At 40.2% G+C, this 15,377-nt stretch overlaps 2 protein-coding genes across 3 annotated transcripts in view; one reads left to right on the forward strand and one right to left on the reverse strand.

The window, feature by feature from the left end:
* The first annotated feature begins 44 nt into the window (after window positions 1–44).
* Window positions 45–15,324, forward strand: CLCC1 (chloride channel CLIC like 1). Its single transcript, XM_032192619.1, has 11 exons — window positions 45–207; window positions 1,834–1,929; window positions 2,759–2,866; window positions 3,811–4,032; window positions 4,885–5,025; window positions 5,475–5,568; window positions 6,630–6,727; window positions 6,807–6,953; window positions 7,539–7,829; window positions 8,382–8,631; window positions 12,398–15,324. The coding sequence occupies exons 1-10, from the start codon at window positions 55–57 to the stop codon at window positions 8,610–8,612; spliced, it is 1,581 nt and encodes a 526-aa protein (XP_032048510.1). The 5' UTR covers window positions 45–54; the 3' UTR covers window positions 8,613–8,631; window positions 12,398–15,324.
* The window catches only part of GPSM2 (G protein signaling modulator 2), a 25,424-nt gene continuing 20,324 nt past the window's right edge, over window positions 10,278–15,377 (reverse strand). For both annotated transcript variants that reach the window (XM_032192618.1, XM_032192617.1), the window contains exons 11-15: window positions 14,727–14,797; window positions 13,323–13,499; window positions 12,380–12,542; window positions 12,043–12,260; window positions 10,278–10,836 (exon numbers count right to left, since the gene is read on the reverse strand). In XM_032192618.1, coding sequence (XP_032048509.1) covers window positions 10,672–10,836; window positions 12,043–12,260; window positions 12,380–12,542; window positions 13,323–13,499; window positions 14,727–14,797 — 794 coding nt within the window. In that variant the 3' untranslated portion in view covers window positions 10,278–10,671. The remainder of the gene's footprint in view (window positions 10,837–12,042; window positions 12,261–12,379; window positions 12,543–13,322; window positions 13,500–14,726; window positions 14,798–15,377) is intronic.

The raw sequence follows: 15,377 nt of genomic DNA on the forward strand, positions 1-15,377 counted from the left end.
GCCTGCGGCTGGGGGCTGGGGCCCGGGGCCGGGGCGCGGTGCGGTGCGGGCGCCATGAGGCGCGGCGGGCCCGCGCTGCTGCCGGCCCTGCTGCTGTGCGCCGCGCTGCTGCCCCGAGCCGCCGCGGGGCCCGACGAGGAGTGGATCGACCCCACCGACATGATCAACTACGACGCGGCCGCCGGGGCCATGAGGAGGCCCTACAAGGTGCGGGGAGGGGTGAGCTGGGGGCTGCGGCAGCCGCGGAGAGATTGCCCCGGGGCTGTGGGGTTTGGCAGGGTTGTGTGACAGAACAGTAGGCGCTGTTTATAATAAGAGATAAAACGTATAGTAATATATAGTTATAAATAATAGAATTATGCTTGTATCACCTTGTAAAGTTATATCCTCCATGGCGGGCGGCGGCTCTGCAGCCGCTTCGCTGAGAGGTCCAGGGCTCAGCAGCTCCTGGTGGCCTCTGAGGTAAGGGCTGAACATCTCCAAGGGTTTAGTCGGTAACAGTTGGAAGATCCGAAGTTAGTGGTTACATTTGGCTTGGATTACCTGGTTCCCCAGTAATACAGGAGTAAAGCCCTCCAACGCCTCGTAAGCTGTGTGAAGTTTTGTAGCGCTGGGCACTGGGATCTGTGGAAGGGGATCAGAGGGGCTGGTACTGCACGGCCGTGAGCCTGGAGACAGTGAGCCATGAACAGGTAACTGAGAGACAGGGAACTGCACTCGGCTGTCCTGCGTCGGGGGCTGTGTGTATGGATCGTGAGATGCATATTATTTGTCTACAGTACATGTGCACACAAGGCGCTGTAAGCCACGGGTGGTTGTACAGGCACCCCTGATCTTGCCGTCCTTCAGTTTTAAAGTTTGGCTTTGCAGTCTTGAGTACTATTATTTTAATGGTTCAGAAGTTAGTTTTATGGAGCTTAAAAAATGCAGACTACATTATTCATCTCCACAGAGTTCCCCCTCAGCCTGCGCCGACCTCAGGTGCAGCTGGTAGTTGTCAGCATTTGTGAAGTTCAGCAGCAAGCTTTGGAGTCTTTAACTTCACTGCCCAACTGCTTCTACTGTTATCAGAAATACTCAGAGTTCTCCTATTGTCTCCCATGAAAAAGGGAGAAATGTGACTGCTTTGGAATAATCCTTCAAGAATTTATTTTCTGCTCTACAGGGAAATTTTAGTTTTCTGCTGTACGGTGAGAGGTTTTAGGCAGGCTCTGCAGCCGAAACAAAACTTCCTATCGGGTGATGTGTTCTCGTGAGGTCACTTAATTCTGTGACATTTTGCTTCCTTTTGGAGACTTTCCTCAAGGTGCATACCAAATCGTGTAGAAGAAGCACTGCTAAGACTGCAGCTGGGCAGTAGCCAGAGAACGTGGGATGTTGTTCCAGGGCGAAGGGGAACAGGAAGGTTAGAGCATGCAACAAGGAACGTGCTTGGTGTTTGCTTCCAGTCGGGCTGCGTGGCCAGCCAGGCCGGGAATTTCATCTGGCTGAAAATGGTGTGTGCTTGCTGAGTCAGTTTTTAGCCGGTCAGATATCTAATCTGGTGCTCTGTGGGCTCATGTGGTCACCAACACTCAGAGGAGGGGAAAGGGCAGGTGGGGGAGGACAGGGCACGACCTCTCCTTTTGATGGCAGCATGCATTTAGATAAGCATAAAGCAATTGTCACTCTGGATGGAGCCTAAAACAACAGCAGAGAGGCAGCGAATATAGCTGAGGGAGTACATGCAGAAAAGGCTGACACTGTTTTAGCCCCTTTGCTTTTTTTAAAGTGAGCGGACCATAAGAGTGTAACGTGGCATATTGACAAATTGTTCTTCTTTTGTAATTTTAGGTAAACTATTATGACTCTGAGGATAAGACAGCGGATACAGTCAACACTGAAAAGTTACCAAGCTGCTTCAGGGAAGTGGATTCCTTGCAACAGAAGGTTTGTGGTGGAGCTTCAGAATGTTTTCTGATCTTTTCTAGTTCGTGCTTTCTGACAGTTGCAGAGGCAGCGGATAGCATAGAGCAGGTGAATTGCTGCACGGTTTGAGAGAGATCATGGATTATATAGGGGGAACTTCTTCGTGTAACTTTAGAGGAAAAACTAAAAGTGATTTGACCTTAACTCCAAATTGCTGCTCAGCCTACCAAGGCCTGTTCCCTAAAACGTTCTGAGCTGTAACAGAAGTCAGGAGGAGTTGTGTGCTGTTTGGTGCTGACAGTTTAACCATGGTGGTGGTGGTGTTACTCCGTGCTGCCAATAGCCAGAGTACCTGACCTGTTCGAGCTGTTCAGTTCCGTAAGATTTTAAGGGGTGGGCTGTGGGTGTAAGGAGTGCGCTTCCCCTGAGCTCAGAAGGATGCAGTCCTGCTGTGTAGCTACCAAGACTCGCTTCCCTCATCCGTTTGGAGACCCAGTGTGAAATGTAATTTTAATACTGCTTGACTTGGTGTGTTTGGATAGGAACTTAAAAATTAAGGAGATCCAGATCTTAAGTTTTTCTCGTCTTACTGAGGTTGGTATTCAAACCATGCTATCACCAGAGCTGAAACCCCCCCTATTTGGCCAAAGCCATGGAAAGCAGCAGCAGAATGGAAACTTACACTGTACAACTACATATGATTTTTAATTTGGGATTCAGTCGTGGGATTATTGCCAAACTAATGCGCTTCCATTAACTGTGGGTGTAATGTGTTTTTGTGGTGTTTTTTTATCTCTTACAAATGAGCTGGTTTGAGCAACAAACGAGTGAAAGCATCTTTCCATTGTAGATCGCAGAATGCGAGAAGAGGAATGCCAAATCCCGGGAAAGCCGGAGCTTTTATATTTTTAAGCGATACTTGAATAAGATTCTAAATGAGGCTGGAAAACTTGGCCTTGTAAGTATTTGAATATTGCTTTAAAATGAATTCATATTACCATTTCCTTTGTTTTTCACAGTTAATAAGTATTGATTGATTATTCTCTCATACTTTACAATTCAGTTCCCTTCATTTTAATTTAAAGAAAAAGATGATACAAGAATGTGCATCCGGTATTGCTGTTAGAGTTACCAGTGTTTGTTCAGTTGCCATTTTATCTGTAAAGCATCTGAGGGAAGATTGTGAAATCAGAATGTGTATCCAAGTATCGGTTGCTGGGGTGCAGCTACAGTAATACCTCCTCCAGTTCATGTCCATGGCTGTTAAACTGAAGAGAGCCCGATCTCGTTTGTTCATTGTTTTTATGCCTTTGTTTTAGACTTACCACGTTACCCATGTAGGAGTAGTAGCTTCTGGAGTCGGCGTATAAGAATCACCTTGTTACTTTATTCATTACATTGTCTTTGGAAATACTTTCTTTTCTGTTCAGAGGTAGAAGGATACATTTTTAGCAATTAGCAAAATTAATATTTTTAAAAAGAACATTCTATTTAACAATGTAAAATTTCTTATTTCCATGCTTAATAGCTTCTATCTGTATTACTCAGGCATGATCGAGTTCGGTGGCACACACAGTGCATTAGTCATTAATAGCTATTAATGAGAAGCAATGGTAAAATTTTAATAACGCTTCATTGTTTTTAGTTTTTTGCAGTAGAATTGAAAGAGAACAAAACAGTTGAGCTCATGATTTATAGGGGTGAGGTGAATGAACAGAAGGATCGTAGAGCTATAGTGGGCTCCCTACCCCATGCCTTCATCCTGCAGACCACCACAAAAAGGGGCTGGCATAGGACGAGGGTCTGTAATCAGGATTTGGCATAGTGATACAGTTTTTCATATATCCATGTATTTCCCAATAGACGACTTCTGACCATCGTTTTGCTTTGCTTTTAACTCAGCCTGAGGAAGACATGGACCGTGTGCATTATGATGCTGAGATCATCCTTACAAAACAGACACATTTGGAAATCCTCAAGTTTCTCAACGAGGAAACGTGGCAGTCAGGGGCTGTGGATGATGCCCTTAGTGATATTCTGATCAATTTTAAGCACCATGATAGTAAAGCTTGGCATTGGAACTTTGAAGACACTTTTGGAATTGATTTATATAATATGTTTGTGGTAAGAGAAGAAGGAAGGTGATATATATATATACATATTTTAATTACTGTTTTCTCCAGTTCCTTTGTGCAAGTCTAGCCAATGATAATACAGTCATTTTCACTCCACGTGAAAATCAGCTCCTTCCATCATATGTACAGTGAGTCACTCTGGCTTCTTGGCTGCTGAAGGTAGAGGTGATATAGTCAGTTAAAGTAAGAACTAAACTTTTTTTTTTCCTTCATGGTTTGCTTTTCTTTTTTTAGAATTGCATTTTTTTTTTTATGGTATGCATTTTTTTCTTGCTTTTTATATCTGTGTTGTGTGATTCCTTAGACTAGTTTCTCATCACATTTATAATGCACAAGTTGCTCATTTTCCAGGTTTGCCTCTTGTTCAAATAGATGCTGTAGCTGTTGGCTCCTGCAGGAGCTGGAATAATTTTCTGTTGAAACAATATATATTTGATGTCTTAGATTTTATAGGTTAGAGTTGTGAATTGAGTAGAAAAAAATTGTCAGCTGCAGTGGTACTGTGGTTCATAGCATGCATTTCAACACTCGTGTTGGATTGTATCCATTTTGTAGTTTTAACTTATGATAGGTAATGTGATACATGTCATAAGGAAGAAATAACAAAATATGAGGAAAAAAAGAGCAATGGAAACATAAGGCTGTGATAGGAATGACTGCTAGTAATGCCATGATGCTTGTCTGCTTTGTGCTGCAGCAGATGTGCTATGAAAACAAGAAGTTTCCTAACTGCTTCTGTGTAAACGATGCTGGTAAAAATGAAAGCTGACAGTTTTTTCAGATGTCCTGATTGTAAGCTTGGAAAATCTGGATCACAATTCTTTCCTATCTTCTCTTTCAGATGCTCTTGTGCTTAGTGTGCGTTGTGATTTTAATAGCTACGGAGCTGTGGACACGTATTCATTTGTTTGTTCAGCTGAAACGTATTGTATTAATAAGTTTTCTCATCAGTTTTGCATGGAACTGGTTTTACTTATATAAAGTAAGTTGTTTTGAAACCTAAATGGCTTTTAGGCTTAAAACCTGACAGTTGTGAGGGAGTTAAGGTTATTTAGTTGACTGCAAAATGAAAGAAGGGATGAAAGGCTGTGTTTTGTTCTGCGCAGGTGGCTCTGTGCTGCCCGCTGCAGAGCGGGGTTTGGGGTCTGGGTGCCCTGCACCTGACCTGCACACACTGCGGGGATGGGTCTCGGCCCCGGGGGCTGCAAAGCTCTTGTGGACTGTCCCAAGGGTTGTGCTGCTGGCAGCAAGAAGATCTGTGGTGGGAGCAGTCAGTGCTTTTCAAACTAGTTTTGTCCCTGTAAAGAAACTTCAAACGGGGTTTGGCTTGTGGAACGTTGCTTTTTCAGATGTGCAATGAATCTTAAAAGTTTTTACAGATGATGGCATCTCTCTCTTTATTTTTTACAAATATTTCTGATTCTCCTGCAGCTGGCCTTCGCGCAGCACCAAGCAGAAATTGCCAAAATGGAGCAGTTTGATAACGTCTGTGCTGAGAAATTGAACTGGAAGGACAGCCTTATTGGTAAATATTTGTTTAATTGTTTTGTGATAGTTTTTAAGATCACAAAATACTCAGTAATTGTGCCCCAAATACTCTAATTTCTTCATAAATTGTAAGTACACTGAATGTTCTTGAGCAATACATGATTATGTGGTTTTACCATTTTTCCATTTCACAAGGCTTTCCTTGCTAGGCCTTTGAAGGAGAGACGATGGCAAAAATGTTCTTAGGTCCTGTCTGGGGTTACTTCTTTTCCTTTAAAACTTGGCCCATGAGTGTTTCACCAGCTCCCCCACCCCCTATGCCATTCGGTGCAAGTCATCAAAGATAGAATGGCAGAATCAAAGATTTTTTTCCATCTTTCAGGCATGTGAATATAACAGAGTTTGGAAATTCAATCTTGCAACCAATTACTGTACTTTCATTATTATACAGAGATGGCTGATTTTTTTGATAGCCATTCTTTGTTATCCAGTGGTGTCGCAGGTAGATTAAGTATAGCAACTCTTAATGAGTGTCTGTTGTGGTCTTTTCTTGGAACGTAGTGGCTGTGATTACTTTATGTCAAATTTCGATGGTTTTTGGTATGACTACACTGAATTCAAACTGCAGAAACAAACACTGGTGTCATAAATTAAGGAGTAAGACTTTCAGGTTAGATCTAAGATGCTCTCTTGAAATGTACCAGGTGCACAAACATTCTTCTGTATACTTGCAGCCAAGCAGGTAAGTGGAAACACGCAACATTACTTCTGTTTCAGTTCCTATGGACAAAATGTGCCAGATAACAAGTGTTTCCAGAGGCCGTGCTGCTGCTGCTTCTGTGACTTCTAGACTCTAAATTCTTCCAATAAAGAGAACTTTTTTGACTAAACGTGGGACTACTCTTTCCTTCCTTCTCTGCATCCCTGTGACTGGATAAGCTACGTTGCCAAGCTAATCTCAGATTGTTAGAAAATAAATCTGGGCTTTGATAGAAGATTTCCATTAGAAGTTGAAATGCTGCTTTCTGTATTATAACAATGTCATGAAATGCGTTTTTTAAAAAGTAGTAAAAATGTTTTCTCTGCTTTTGACTACAGAATGGCTCAGAAGTAAGTGGACGTTTCAGGATGATCCCTGCCAGAAGTACTATGAAACACTACTAGTGAATCCTGTTCTGCTGGTTCCACCAACAAAGGTACGTGCCAGACCCAGACAGACTGCGTATATTTGTTTGTCAGCAGCAACAACATCATTTTGGGGTTGTGTTTCTCTAGGCATTGGCTATTACTTTCACCAACTTTGTAACTGAGCCTTTGAAGCACGTGGGACAAGGCATTGGAGAATTCATCAAGGCGCTTATGAAGGAGATACCACTGATCCTGCAGATCCCAGTGCTAATTATAATGGCTCTGGGTGTCCTGGTTTGTATGCCTTTCTTATATTTCAAAGCTCACATTTATTTTTATATACTAAACTTATTTATACTTAAGTATCATTATGGTATTAATTATTGCTTATTTGTACTGATAAACAGATTTCCTAGCACAGATGAAATTATTTCTACAAGGGATTTTTTTCTAGACTGTACTCTTTATAAGTACAGCTGGTTTAGCTATTAAAATAACTTCAGTTTGTATTGAAATTGCATCACTTTCCCATTACACAAGTAGGATAAAATAGCATTAAACTGCTTACAATTCTAGACTCTGACAGTTTATTTGAAATTATGTTCCCTTTTCTTAAGTATCACAGTGATGCACCTAATTGGCATTTTGTACATAACACATTGAGGAAGAGCCTTCAGCACCTTTCTTCTAGCACCAAGGACAGGTTACAACCTGGCAGCTGCTGCAGTGTGGTCAGACTGCAGAGAGCTTGAATTTTATCACAGCCATTTTGGTCATCCACGCTTTTCTTTGTGCTTTTCAGGTTTGTGACTTTGAATTCTGTATGGAACCTGTAGGTTGCAAATGTTTGCAGTTCTGTTTCTGTTTTCCCACCCCCAGGTTTTCTGCTATGGTGCAGGATCATCCGTGCCTATGATAAGATATTTCACATCTTCTCAGAGGAAGACACTTCCTCCACCTGACAGTCAACAGGAGAAAATAGACTTTGGGCGATATGACAGGAGTGCATCGGATGGCTGCTATTCACAGATTGCTTACGTTTATAGAGGACCTTACGACAGAGGAGATGCTCAGCTGAGACCTGGAAATGGCAGCAGAAGCCCTGACATGCTGCATGCGAGCAGTGAGCCAGACACGCAAGTAGAAGAGTCTCAAAAAACAGACCCTGGTGTATGTTAGTCTCTGAGCTGGGATTCAGTTTGCTAGATTTGTGCCGTGTGCTAGAACGTGGTTAAACAACAGGCTTACCCAAGCCTTGTGAGGAGAGGTACCTGTGCTCCCCTATAGAACCATGTGGTATAGGTTGTTTTGGGCATATTTTGCTCTGGAAAAATACTGTGTGATGGTTAACTCTGCCAGGAACACACTGAATGAAAATATGTGGTAGTAGAGACTTCCCTTGTTTTGAGAGATCTTGTGTACTTATAACTGTTTGACAGTATTTATGTCAGCCTCAGGAATACAGATTACTCGTGTAAGGGGAAAAAAGCCCAGTGGACTTTCCTTTGAATTACAGGAAATTTTAAACAGATTTGTACTCTAGATTGTGCTTATTTCCATGTGCTGTTTCCCTAAGGGGAAAAAAAAAGATACCAAGACACCAGTCGTACTTAAAAGTTAGGAGATCTGGGGGAGTTCTGCCCTTGAGCTGAGAGGCACTTGAAGGAATGGCCACCATCAGTTTGGGTTGGTTGATTAATAGCTTATTATTAATTTTTACAGAAGAGATTGCACACTGAGTCTGAAGTCTGTAGAGTAGAAACTGCCCCAGCTACAACTGTTACCGAAGAACATGCACGGGAACAGCAGAAACAGCAGACAGGCAAAGCAGAGCAAGAGACTGGAGAAAAATGCGATCCCAATAAAAACCTAGAAGGAACAAGTTCTACAGGGGGGCCACTTGAAGAGAAGAAAAAGAGCAGCACGTGCGACTCACAGGAAGGAGGAGAGTGAGGAACCCGCAACATCTGCTGTAAGTTCTGTCTAATCTTTAATTGTCCCATACTGAAGTAGCTCTGCTCTAGCTCTGAAATGTTTTAGTTCTAAGTGAGGGCTCAGTAAGCTGATGAGAACTCAGTGTTGGTCAGAGCAGTGGTCAGCATAGCTGTGAGGCAGGGGTGAAAAGTGGTGATGGTGTACGTACTACTGCAACTGGAAATCAATCTGCTTTTAAGAAGGATAATACAACATTAAGTAGCCAAGGGAACAGCTCTGTGCAGGTGGCTGGCATTGTTTGAAATCAAGTTTGTGGCACAAGTTTCAAGTAAAAGTAGATAGTCTGTGGTAGGAAATCACCGATACTCTGTGATTAGCAAACATAACCCTAATCAGGTAACTGGAAAACAGCTTGAAGGAAGTTGCTGATAGGCACATAATTCATGTAAGACTAATTGCAGCTGAAATAGAAGTCTCAGGAAACCCCACTCTTGTTTTTATTCTTTAAAACCAATTTTCAGTAGATAGAATTGCTATTCATCAGCTCAGTTCTGGGACATCTTGAAATCAAGGGCAGAAGTGTGAGAAACTGATGTTGTATCAGTTTGTTTTAGGGATGTTCAAAGCTGAACAAGGAATAAGAAGCACTAAAGCACATGTACCAAAGATGAGCTCACTAAAATGATGGTACACCTGATTGTGGAGCAATGTTCTGGCATTTCTCCTTAGAAGAAAAAAAAAAAGTTTTTGTTTCAGTAGAGGTTGATTTTTCAGGGCTTAAAAAAACTACGAGAGCAGCCTGTAAAACTTTCAACAGTTAAGTCTACTTCATTAGTCTTAAAATGCCATTTTATTCTGGTGCTAAAAGTAATGGTCAATTCTTCTCCATGGATATAATACTTGAATTAAAAATGGAGAACACTTCATTCATAAATAACCAAAATAAGCATTTTGCCACCTTAGCCATTAAATCAATGACTTTTAACTGAAGTCATGCACTTAAGACAGCACAGAGACCTCGGGGTTCTCCAGAGCCCTGTACTACTCCAGGGCAGCACAGGTGTCCAGCGCGGGTGAGCACTAAAACTTAGACCAGCTTCTCTCAAGAAAGCCCCAGCACAGCACGTGGTCTTTTCAGGAGAAGTAGTTCAGGTCAAGTAATAAGCAGCACAGGTATGTTTGTTGTTTGTAATGCTAAAAATTGATTCAGAGGAGGAATGACCTGATGTCTGTGGTAGCCCCTGCCAAATACCTCCCATCCCGGTAGAACACCAGTGGTGGCGGAAATGTACCACAATCTATAGAACAGCATTGACAGCTGGTAAATAAATGTACTATTATAAATATATACTAAATAATATATAAATATACTTAGATATATCTTTAAAATAGTCTTCTGATTGTTTCCTACATTGTAGTAGTGCAGTACAGTGTAGTAGTACACATTGTACAGTGTAGTTTTATATTTAAGTTAACTAAATACTGCCCAAATAAACCCAGCATATTTTTAAAATAATGTTTTTGTTTCAAAGAGGAGTAAAACTAGGTTTTGAAATACTTTTTTCTTTTTTAAATAATCATGACTGCAGAAAGTTTGGAAGAAGAAAAGACAGACTACGTACTCAAGCTATTTCACAATTACTTTTATTTTTTAAAAAAATTATAAAAGAAAATGGGACAGTTTTCCAGGGAGGTACAAATCAGAAAAAAAAATCAAGTTTTCTTTAAAAAGAACATATACACTTAGGTCTTAACACTAGATGTGGGAGAGTCCACACATCAGCACTGAGAATACCTTGATGACAGCAAAAAAATGATATTAATGTTCATCAACTAGAGCAGTTAAGAGGGAGATACAGTAATCAGTATCTCAGACACTGCTAGAAGTAGCTGCCAATATAAGGAACAGTGGCAACTCCAACTACTGGTCACAAGCATGACGCTGCTATTATACAAAAATGATTAGAAAGGAGACAAAACTACTAATTAAAGTCTTTTGTAAAAAGGCATTTATGTTTTCCAACAAATATAATTGATTCCTAAGATGCTAGTGTACAGTACAGGCCTGTTAATTTCCTCAGCTAGAACTTGGTCCTTTTATAGCAGAGGGTAAGTGGACTCTTTGCTCATCCATTCTCTTAGCTTGTGATCGCAAAATCAGGCTGAAAAAGTCCTCATCTGGTACAGTTGGTCCTTTTGCAGATGATGGAGGAGCACATCTTTGATCATCCAGTCTGGAGCCCTGCAGACAGACCAGGCAATAAAGCTGCATGTTTACAGGAATATATATACACATATACACTCTCTCTCTCTCTCTCACTGTCTCTCTTCCTCCCCTCCCTCCCCCCACCATGTATATATCGATAAGTGAACAATATGAGTGAAAAATCATTAAAAGTAAGTTTCTGTTTTCCCAGAGTTAAAGCTATTCATGGATTTAACAGTTAGTTAAGCTTTGATGCAAGTAGCTAACTAGGCCTTAACCATTCTCAAATGAAGTTACTAAAGTAAAATTACAAGTGTAGAAAAATGGTGCCTCCAACTGTATCAGAAAATAAAACCCCCAATTTAATTCTTGTTCCTGTTGCAGAACATGGTTCAACTGTCTTTTGCCGGAAGAATTTCAGTGTTATTTCTATTAGTTCTAGTCTCATATGACCAAAAACATGGTTATTTCTGACATACCAGCATTGCTCTTTAGGCTAGGGTTGCTACCCTTAGCGCTTCTATTACAGAAGTAAGGATTTTACAACTGACTTCCTTCCTTCCACTACACAGGGAATAAAAATAGCTACACTGTAGTAAGATTTGGATAAGCAATATTAGAGAGAGTTTTCCTTCAGACTCATCAGACTGCGATTTAAATGTACTGATGTTACAGAGCAGTTTGCATGAAATGCCTGAGCTTGTTTCTGTGTTCATTTCACACAGCTGCCAGCTCCTGGTCAGATTTTACAAGCTCTGGCTGTGGACTGCAACCATGTCCTTGAATAGAGTTGACTTTGAGATAAAAGTCTCAAAATAAGCAACTCTTTTGTGCATAAAGCAGTAACATCAGTACTGGATGACAAGACTAAAGTTTTCTATTCTTTTCAGACTGAGCACAGTCCAGGCGTATTACATATTTGCTACATATAGTGCACATAAAGAGACAAAAAAAGAGACAAAATTTATCATACTAATTTCTAGATTTTTTGCTTGACTCAAAAAAAAGTAAATAGACAAGTTGCTAAAATAGGTATTTCATCAGATTATATAAATATATATATTTATATATATAAAATACATACATGTATGTGTGTATATTTATGTACATATGTGTATGTATTTACTTTCTTACCCACCAAATCAATTTGTATCTTAAAACACATGAGAAGCACAGAGACTTAGTTGAAGACACTAAATATTTGGGATGCACAATCAAACCCCGAAAGACTCAGACTCTTACCTGGCATTTTATCAATATATCAAAGAAGTCATCGTCCAGCTCTCTGTTGTTACTTGCCATCAAGTGCCCCAGGACTGACTGGCTGTTGTGCTGGTTAAGACGAAGGCCGGGCAGGTTACTGAAGCTAGCGCGCTGGTCGTCTAGGCGGCGGCTCTGGGAGCTGGCAAGTAAGTCCAGAAATTCATCCGTGTGGGGTGAGACTACAGAAGTAGAAAAGGCTAGGGGAGGAAGAACAAAACCAAATGAGCCCAGAAGCAAGCACCCTTCCATTCAAATACAGTTTTAGGATGTCATTCGACAGGAACTGAAAGCTACAGGTTTTGTTTTTAAAACTTACATTTTCTCATTGTTTTAGGTGGAGTAGAGGATGTTGCTACTGAAGCAGCTGAGAATCTGTTCTTCTCCTGGAAGTAGCATCTCTGATCATCCATCCTGTTACTCTGGAATCGACTCAGCAGATCAAAGAACCCTTCATCTGCCATCGTCTCTCGACTGTTTCTCTGGAGAGGAGAGAAAAAATAGAGGTACTTTGAACTCAGAAGTACCTAAACCCAGGACAGCTGCGTGGCAGTTTCATTCCAGTTATATGTTTGATAACTGAAATCCAGTAAGCTAATTTTTTTTAGTCACCCATTTCTATAGACAGAGATTTAGCCTAATAAGAAATGTTAATAATATGGCAAACACTTCTGGAAGGTAAATCTATTAGAAACATTTTGTTCTCCAAAACATTACAAAATAGTGCTGTTATCAGTACAAATGGAGTTATTCCTCTTCAGCCATTAATCAACCAACAACCCAAATAAATGCCCATGAAAGAGAAGACAAAAAACAGCAATGAGCAATATCCATTTGCTCCTCAGGTCTGTGGTCAAAAGCTCTCTTCTCTTACCAAGACCAAATGACTTTTTTTTTCTTAAACTGATTTTTGTGAAGAGTGCAATAACCTAGAAAATACACCAAATATCTTCCTCTATTTGAATCAGAAAAGCTACTTTTTTTTGTAAGTTAGGAAAAGCAGGGTTTGGGAGAAACTCTAGACATAAAACGTATGTGCAAGCTGACCTGTAACTTGAGAAAATCCCCCAGGAAAAAAACTTCCAACAGTAGAAAAAGCTTAAAGCTGTCACCACCCAGGAGACAAACGTAGAGTGCCAGATTCTCCCATCAGTGTTTAAACATGTAAAAGTGAAATGGACATCTGCAGGAATGTGTTTTTCATAATTTTGGACAAACTGAGATAAGTAAAGGCTGTCATCTCCACAGCTCTCCGAACCTACCCTCTGAGAGTTGGGGAGACGATGATCAATAGAATTACTGGCATCCTGCAAAACTTTGGAGGCGGTGCTGGTTTTGTACTTTTTGCCTTTTAGGCGATTTACAAAATGCAGTTTTGCTGAAGGTTTGGCAACGAGTGGTTTCTGTTTAGCAAGAATCTCACTGTTCCAGTTCTGAACCTAAAAAAAAGGAAGACTCATGAAACTAAGCCACCTAATTTTGATCACGTACGGTTACCTCTTACTCAGGTCTTCTTTTCCTCCCCAGAATGAAACGTTTTACAATATTTATTTTATCCAACCACTAGGAAGTAAAAAGTTAGTTTTTAGTTCTATTTACTTGACGTGCGATTATTGATACCTCGTTACCTGAGGCAGGTTAGTACTGTTACTGACCAAAATATGGTCAAGTGGTGCCTTTAAGCAAACTTCCTGAAATTTTCCTTGCTGACTGCAGTGCAGGAGCTGTAGTTCATGTCAACTCAAAACATGACATTCTTATCATAATAACTCTTACAAAGCGTAAGTGCAAAACAAACCTAGATATTTAATCAGCTTTCTGTATAGTCCTTCATATGCACAGAACTCCCACTGAAGATTGGAGAGGAAGAGAGAGAAAAATGCGAGCACAAGAGTAAACAGGAATAGCTGTCTATCTAATTTCAGTGAGTAACAGAATGGATAGCTTTGTCAACCTGAAAGCGTTTTCATAAAAGAGAATTCCCCTAAATTCTCTTAAAATAAATATTTTATCTATAAAATGATAAATTCATCCAGAATTAACAAACTTCTATAATATCTACACAAAAAAAAGAAAACCTTTAATCTTGATCCTAGATCAGAAAGTGTGAACACAATCACAAATCTTTCAGCAATACTGCCTACCCCGATGAAATGACTTCTAAAGCTTATTAAAGATCAGCACACATTCCACCTCCAAGCAGCTGGTATCCTTGTGCAGCCAAACCATAGTGCTAGTGCCATACGTTCTATATATCAAAGGCATTTATGGAAAGAGTTTTTGGAACCTACCACATAAGGATCTTGAGGAAACAAAAAAAAAAAAGAAAAAAACCTTTATAAGAAATAAGCTGCAATACTGTGTTACTAGTTGCTAATAAGACTCCACATTAAGCATTTTAGTGTATTTATTAGTGAAACACACTATGTGTATGTTAAGTAAATTGATTGCAGCCAAAGGAAAACTGTTTAGAGCAGCTGAGCTAAAACTTTGGCGTTTTACACTGAGTCACTTTCTGCACCAACCTCAAAACACTTTTTAAAAGGAGATGAAAGGAATTCCTTTGATGCACACTACACTGATAATTTTGATTATTAAACCCTTACAGAAGCCTATAGATTTTGTTGCTGTCTCACCAGCAGAACAAAAAGAATAAAATTGCCAACCTTTTCTGGTGTTAATTTCATAAGTTCCATGTTCTCCATGCTGTGACGGCGTCCTACTCTGGGTCTGGTACCTTCAAGAAAGAAAAAAGAAGTTTATCTTGTTATCATTAAGACTTATTGTGTCACCTTCAAAGCTGTGGCAGTTTTCATCAAATATCCAAGATAAAGCAATTCTGAGTTCCAGAACTCAGCACAGAATAAATAATCACTAGTAAAAGCAGCCTTTAAAACCACACCAATCTCAGGTATGTAAGCTGCTTTCATGGGACACAGAGAAGAGCCAAGGACCTTAGATTCAATCAGGAACATCAAATGAACCAGCTTTAACTCTAACCCCGTGTTCCAAAAAGAAGAAATTGAAGAATTGGAAGAAAAAAAAGAAAGACATAATTTTGCAGGTATTAGACAAATCTCCCACGTTAAAAAAAAAGGGAAAAAAAATCCAAACACAAAACCCAGGAACAATTAGAAACTGAAGGTGAGGCATCATATGAAGAAACGAGGCATTAAGCTGTGATTCACAACATAAACCCATCAAAAAAGCAGGAGGTGAGGAGGTACTGCAAAAACAACTAGTTTTTTTTTTTTGCTGGTGGGGAAAAAAATATAAAGCACCTATAGTCAGAAAACAGTGCAAATAACAGATTTGTG

The sequence above is a fragment of the Aythya fuligula genome, chromosome 8, assembly GCF_009819795.1.
Source record: "Aythya fuligula isolate bAytFul2 chromosome 8, bAytFul2.pri, whole genome shotgun sequence".
NCBI lineage: Eukaryota > Metazoa > Chordata > Aves > Anseriformes > Anatidae > Aythya > Aythya fuligula.

Excerpts from the sequence above, each read along its gene's own strand:
- CLCC1 (XM_032192619.1), top strand. The coding sequence starts at position 55 with ATGAGGCGCGGCGGGCCCGCGCTGCTGCCGGCCCTGCTGCTGTGCGCC. Across the intron at positions 208-1,833 it reads CCATGAGGAGGCCCTACAAG|GTAAACTATTATGACTCTGA; the intron begins GTGCGGGGAGGG and ends TTGTAATTTTAG. Across the intron at positions 2,867-3,810 it reads AGGCTGGAAAACTTGGCCTT|CCTGAGGAAGACATGGACCG; the intron begins GTAAGTATTTGA and ends CTTTTAACTCAG.